General features: G+C 52.7%; 1 protein-coding gene across 1 annotated transcript; it reads left to right on the top strand.

Moving 5' to 3' along the window:
- Positions 1–1359: 1359 nt before the first annotated feature.
- LOC123097881 (gallate 1-beta-glucosyltransferase 84A23-like) lies at positions 1360–3087 on the top strand. The gene has a single exon (XM_044519733.1). The coding sequence runs from the start codon at positions 1397–1399 to the stop codon at positions 2924–2926; it is 1530 nt and encodes a 509-aa protein (XP_044375668.1). The 5' UTR covers positions 1360–1396; the 3' UTR covers positions 2927–3087.
- The last annotated feature ends 3786 nt before the right edge of the window (positions 3088–6873 follow it).

Below are 6873 nucleotides of genomic sequence, written 5' to 3'. Positions count from 1 at the left end.
GAGGGCCCTTTTTTATCTCTTTTTTTTTTACAAAAAAAGCAGCACCCAACTTGGATTTCTAACGGGTTTTGCTATTTAATACATAGAACAATTGCCCATCCACACCAGGCGTCAAGCCTGGTAAGCTATATCTCAAAAAAAAAAAAAAATTACCCATCCACATATGCTTTGAGACTGATGACTTATTTTTAGTGCTATTCCAATACAATGCATATGCCAAAATCATTTGGTATCGATGGGTTGTACCCGCCAAGTAAATACCGAAAAATAATATTTCAATTATTTTCTATTTAATTTTATTCAACAAAAAAGTAAAGACCTCAATTCTTGCCCCAAAATTCAAAATACAAGTTGCACAATTTGTAGAATATGATTGAGTTATTGAAAAATCTCTGACATAATTCAAATATGTTTAAAGGATTTTGAAAGTATGACTGAACATTTGAAACGTGTGTGAAGATTTTATGGATTATATTTATGAATAGTTTTGAAACAAGAAATTTTTGGTACATGTATGGGGTGTTTCTGAATTTGATTTCAAAAGACTAAAATAATTGAAAGTGGGTCAAATGTTTTAGAAATTGATTGTATTATTTTTGAACTAATAGGAGATTTATGAAATTTACATGTAAAGTTTTTTGAAATAATGGAAAGTCACTAAGACAATTAAAATATGAATACAAAATCCTGACATGTCAATGAAATAGTTGAAATTTAAACAAATTTTCCAGAAAATATATCCAACTATCTGGACACTACTTTGATTTAATTAAAACAAAAATTTGAAGTATGCACATTTTTTCAAAAAACAAACAAACTTTGAATTATCATGGTTTTTGTTTGAATTGATTGAAATACTATTAGTTTTAGATTCCGGTTTGTCAATACATGCATGATTGGCTTTACTAACAGGGAAATAGAACTCAAAATACATGCATGATTGGCTTTACATGGAACATCATGAGATTGGTCAGGACTCGGGAGCACTACACCATGAAGTGACCCCAGGAAATTAGAAATGACTTTGCGGAAGGTGTCATTTGACATTTCTGGACGCAGTTTAGTATGAACAGGGCGACTCGTCAAACTAGTGTTAACCTAAGGCCGATGACAGGACGTTGCGCCAACTCGTGCAGAAACATGCACGTGCTGCATGCAGAGGCCGGTCGTGGCGACTGGCGACCAGCTTCAGCTACGAGAATACGAGATACGTGCGGCTGCAGTTCCGCCGTAACTACAGTCGCGCACACAGTGATGAACCCGAGCTGCCTGCCTGCCTGCCTGCCACGAGCCTCGTGCTCATTATAAAAACGCCGAGGCAGAGTCATGGTCCTCTCTCCCGGCGCCGGCGAGTGCACAGAGCCCGCGACTCCCCGGCTCCGGCCCTATATATAACATGCACATGTACGCCCAGTTCCACACCAACATCAAACACACTTACACTAGCGAGCACGGTCGCTATCGTCGGAGACGGCGAGGCCACAGACCAAACACTACACACTCCTTACGTCGCCACACGATGAGCTGCCAGGAGGGCGCCTTGCCGGCGGCGGCGCAGCCGCACGTCCTCCTCGTGTCGTGCCCGCTACAGGGCCACGTGAACCCGCTGCTCCGCCTCGGCAGACGCCTCGCCGCCAGGGGCATCCTCGTCACCTTCACCACCCTCCGCCACGCCGGCCTCCGTGCAGCCCACCGCGACGGCGTCGGATTCGAGTTGTACCAGCTGCGCGACCACGACGACCAGGACCAGATGACCCCCGACGACATGCTGCGGCACGTCGTGGCCGAAGGCCCCGCGGCGCTGGCCGACCTGGTCCGGCGCCAGGCCGACGCCGGCCGGCCGGTCTCCTGCGTCGTCAACACCACCTTCGTGCCCTGGGCGCTCGACGTGGCCCGGGAGCTGGGCCTCCCCTGTGCCACGCTGTGGAACCAGTCCTGCGCCGTGCTCTCCCTCTACCACCACTTCTACAACGACGGCGTGCCGTTCCCGAGCGCGGCCGACGACGCGCCGGTGGTGCTGCCCGGGCTGCCGGCCATGTCCTTGGACGAGCTGCCGCTCATGGTCCGACCCGAATTCGCGTGCAACCTCTGGGGACAGATGCTCCGGAGGCAGCTCGTGGAGGTCCGCGCGAGGCAGGCGCCGTCGTGGGTGCTCGTCAACACCTTCCACGAGCTCGAGCGCGACGTCATCGAGGCGCTACGGGCTGGCGGCGTCGCCGTCACGCCCGTCGGCCCGCTCCTGAACGGTGATGAACCGGCCGTGGCCGACGACGACGGCTGCGTCATGGCGTGGCTCGACTCGCAGCCGCCGCGCTCCGTGGTGTACGTGGCGTTCGGCAGCCTCGTGGACATCGGGCGGGACGAGACGGCGGCCCTCGCGGAGGGGCTGGACGGCACGGGCAGGCCGTTCCTGTGGGTGGTGCGCGACGACCTCCTCCACCTCCCAGAATCCGTCCTCGCCGCATGCCGCGGCAGCACCGGCAAGATCGTGGCGTGGTGCCCGCAGGGGCGCGTGCTCGGGCACGGCGCCGTCGGGTGCTTCGTGACGCACTGCGGGTGGAACTCCGTCACCGAGGCGCTGGCGGCGGGCGTGCCGGTGGTCGCGTACCCCTGGTGGTCAGACCAGTTCACCAACGCCAAGTTCCTGGTGGAGGAGTACGGGGTCGGCATCCGGCTGCCGGCGCCGGTGACGCGGGACGCGCTCCGTGCGTGCGTCGACGAGGTGATGAACGGGCCGGAGGCAGCAGCGATCCGGAGGAGGGCGACGGCGTGGAAGGAGGAAGCAGCGGCAGCGCTGGCCGACGGTGGGTCCTCGGACCGGAGCCTCGACGCTTTCGTTGACTTCCTGCGAGCGGCCGTAGGATCTCGTGCAGTTGACACGATTAGCTCGCCGCCGGCAAAGCAGGGATCAGTCAGTTCGTTATAATTTCATTTAACAATAATCCGTCTTATCCCTTCGAGAACATTTTTGTTGAACCAATGACGAGCTTGAACCATGCTCCAACACTTCCATTGTCCGACACCGTTGTATGGAAGGATATATGCTCTACGATTTGGCTCGTCACCCATGAATAGCCAAACAAAGGTTAGCACTTAGCAGACCTGGACACCACTACTCCTACTCGTATGAAATGTGGATAGAGCAAAGATATGTAAAATGTTGTCACGTCTTGTCTCCTCTGTTGGCTCTTTTTTCTAGATAAAAGACATTGAGAGCGCCTATGAGAGCCTTTTCTTTGAGACAAATGCGACCTCTTTTTTTCTTAAGAAACATCTCTAACTTTATTCATAGTCATAACAATTATAGGTGCACTAATCTAGACCTAAGATTCAAGAAAATACAAAGTAACTCCTATGACTAAGAATTACAATGAAATCTCTTGAAAACATCTTCCTCGCGGAGTCAATCTCTGCTCGAAGAAATACTTCAAAGACTTCGTCAAAGATGCCGCAATTTGACCGGAGTAACGATATTGTCACTCTTTCACCAACACGAACATTACCAATAATGGTTTTTGAAAGCGCCTTGAGTCACCCATCCAAAAAGATGGTAAGCATTCATCGATGAACGTACTAGTGCCGGGGATGATCACCTAAAAGTGTTGTCGGTGTACAAAAGTATAGGGTTTTCTCTGTACCCCTTACTTGTGCACGGGCAGTTATAGCCGCACCTGTGGCCGAGCCCGACAGGGCAGCAGAAGATAAAATACCAAGATTACCGAAGCAGGTACTCGAGACAGGGACAGGGCTGAGGGCGAACTGGACCGCGCCCCCTGGCAACGTCCTTGCTAGGGCGGCTCGCGTGGCCCCAGCAGGCTCCTTGCCGGGGCAACCTATGCGGCACCAGCAAGCCCATCAACCTTGAAGTTAAGAGTTCTGACATCATCGACAACATCAAGGCCAAGCCTCAGGAGGCGCGTGCGAAGTGGCATGCAGATCTTTGTGAAGGTCAATGGCCTGCAGGTCCATTTGGGACCAGAAGAAGAAGACCCCCGGCAAGACCCTTGCCGGGGACGACTCCAAGGCCTCCGGCAAGCCTTGCCGGGGACAATCGCTGGGCACGACCAGGCCTGTGCCCGGCAGGGATTTGCCACCTCACCACCACTCCAGTGCGACGATCAGTGTGCCAACTAAGCAGGCACCTGCGTGGCGGCATGCAGATCTTCGTGGAGGCTCTATCATCGCGCCAACACAACAGCTAGTTAGCCAGCATGGCACTGCATGCCTCGTCAACTTGGACGCGTGTCGAAGCGAGGAGAGGCGGCAACGGACGGGATGGCTCCTGCTACCATCCCCGATAAAGTAGAAGGACACGGAGGCAGCGCATTAAATGCGTTTGTTCTACATTGACCAAGCGATAAGCTCGATCACTGTAGCTTGCTTTCCACCTCCTATGTGCCATTGTGGTAACCCCTTTGCGTATAAAAGGAGGTCCAAGGCGTACAGAGAGAGGATTCGTACTTTTGGACTGGGCATGCATCATAGCTAGTTCAAAAACTCAAGAACACAGATATCCAGACAAGAAGGACTAGGGTTTTACACACCAGTGCGGCCCGAACCTGGGTAAAAATCCCTTGGTGCTAACTGCTAGACCTGCTCTTCGTGCAGTTGATACCCCCACCGAAGGGGTTCCTATGATCCCATAGGTGTTTGTTTCCCCGACATCTTTGGCGCGCCAGGTAGGGGGCAGGTTTAGTTGTGAGAATCTGGTCTATTAGTTAGTGTAAAAGTTCTTCATCATCATGGCTCCGAAAAAGAAGACGATCGTAGCGGTCGGCTCGACTGGAGCCGCTCCACCCGTGTCGGCGTGGACGGGCGACGTGACAGACGCCGGTGGCGGAAGAGATCAAGATCGTCCCCGCCATCCCGATGCAAGAAGCTAGGCAAGCGGCATCGTTCGCAGCGGTGACGGTGATCCGCACGTCGCCGTGCCCGAGGATGGAGCCGCGCAACCTATGGGTGGTGCGGGGACCTCCAAGGGCAGAAGGACACCCCTGCAAGCGCACGCGTCGCGGTCTTCCCAGCTCGTGCGCGATGAACAACATCGCGACATCGAGGACCCTGGGCGTCGCCATGGCAAAAGCCCTCAACGTCACTCTCAAGACGCGCGGGGCCGACATGCACACCATGAAGCTGGCAAGAAAAGCACGCGGCCGCGGGATCGTGATGGTACTCCTCCTAACGTAGTTAGAAGTCCGAGTTCCTCCCATTCCTCACGCATGTCGCTGCCACCCACACGCTCAGAAGCGTTGGCGTGAGCGCAACTACTCCTCGATTTTCCTCCTACTTTGGAGAAGCAAGAAGAGTGGAGGGATGCCATCCAAAGCCTTATTGGCCATGCCAATAGGGATGGCCACCAGGAAGCAAGTCCCTCGCGCCGCCGGACCGCCGAGCTGGCGCGCGTTGGCAGTGGAAGGGTTGGAGGCAACACGACCACGGTGCACTCCCCTCCACCACGGCCGACCCGTCGGGTTGACTCCCGTGATAACGTGTCGACGGCGTCGTCCGACCCACAGGCACGGTGTGAACAATGTCAAGTTCTTCGGGGACGCCTCAAGGAAGACGCCTGGACCACCATCGAACGACGACAGGAGGCACGTCATCAGTCTGATAGGTGTGCTGGGCCCACTGAATATAGGCCTGCGCCGGGGGATGCTGGCGACTTGCCCTATGCAATCACTTGTCAAGCATTCACCCACAAGCTGCGGCAGTTCCAGTGGCCCAACACCTGCATGTTCAAACCAGAGTTCCCAGAGAAGTACGACGACAAGATCCATCCTTCTGAGTTCCTGAGCGTTTACACTATCGCGATGCAAGCTACCAGAGCACGAGACGACAAGGTACTCACCAACTATTCCCCGTTGGCGCTCAAGCCCAACGTCAGGTCATGGTTGATGCATTTGCCTATAGACTCCATCGCTTCTTGGTCTGATCTGTGCCACGAGTTTGTTGGTGCCTTCACGGGTGGCCACGTAGCTCCTAGCCAGGCAAGCGATTTGCATGTGATCCCCCAGAGGGACGGCAAATGTTTGTGAAAGTGCAACTATTCCTAGGTGGTTTTGGTAATTCCTAACAACATATAGCTCATTGAGCTAATACTATTCCAAGACAAATATTTCAGGAAAAGCTCAATGAATGGCAATGGCATGGATGAGGAAAGTGGATCTCTCAAAATACTAAGGATAAAAGGATTGGCTCAAGCTCAAAAGCTCAAGACTCTACATTTTATATTTTAGTGATCCAAGATCACATCAAGTCTATAGGAAAAGCCAATACTATCAAGGAGGGATGAGGTGTTGCTTGATGAGTTTCTTGCTTCAAGTGCTTAGTGATATGCTCCAAAAACCCTCAATTACTTTCTCATATCCACATATGACCTAAACCAAAAGTCGAACTCGGCCCCACCGATTCTTTCTATCCGGCGCCACCGAGTTCAGATGTCATAGCCACTACCACAAACCATAGGCAAATCGGTCTCACCAATAGGGATCTCGGTCTCACCGAGATGGGATTGTAATCTCTCTGTTTCCCTTCGTAACGTATCGGTCTAACCGAAGTGAGCGATCGGTCCCACCGAGATTGCAATGTAAACTCTCTGTTTCCTTTTTGTAACATTTCGGTCTCACCGAAATGAGCGAATCGGTCCCACCGAGTTTACCTGACCAACTCTCTGGTTAGCTTATTACCAAAATCGGTCCCACCAAGTTTGTGTAATCGGTCTCACCGAGATTACGTTATGCCCTAACCCTAACCATATCGATCCTACCGAGTTGCATGTCGGTCCCACCGAAAACCCTAACGGTCACTAGGTTTACTAAATCGGTCTGACCGAGTTTGTTGATTCAGTCCCACCGAGATTGGTAAATTGTGTGT

Source organism: Triticum aestivum, chromosome 1B (genome assembly GCF_018294505.1).
Source record: "Triticum aestivum cultivar Chinese Spring chromosome 1B, IWGSC CS RefSeq v2.1, whole genome shotgun sequence".
NCBI lineage: Eukaryota > Viridiplantae > Streptophyta > Magnoliopsida > Poales > Poaceae > Triticum > Triticum aestivum.
This window is presented reverse-complemented; position numbering and strand designations above follow the sequence as displayed.

What these genes read in the sequence shown, in the direction of transcription:
- LOC123097881 (XM_044519733.1), top strand. Translation starts at nt 1,397, where the DNA reads ATGCACATGTACGCCCAGTTCCACACCAACATCAAACACACTTACACT.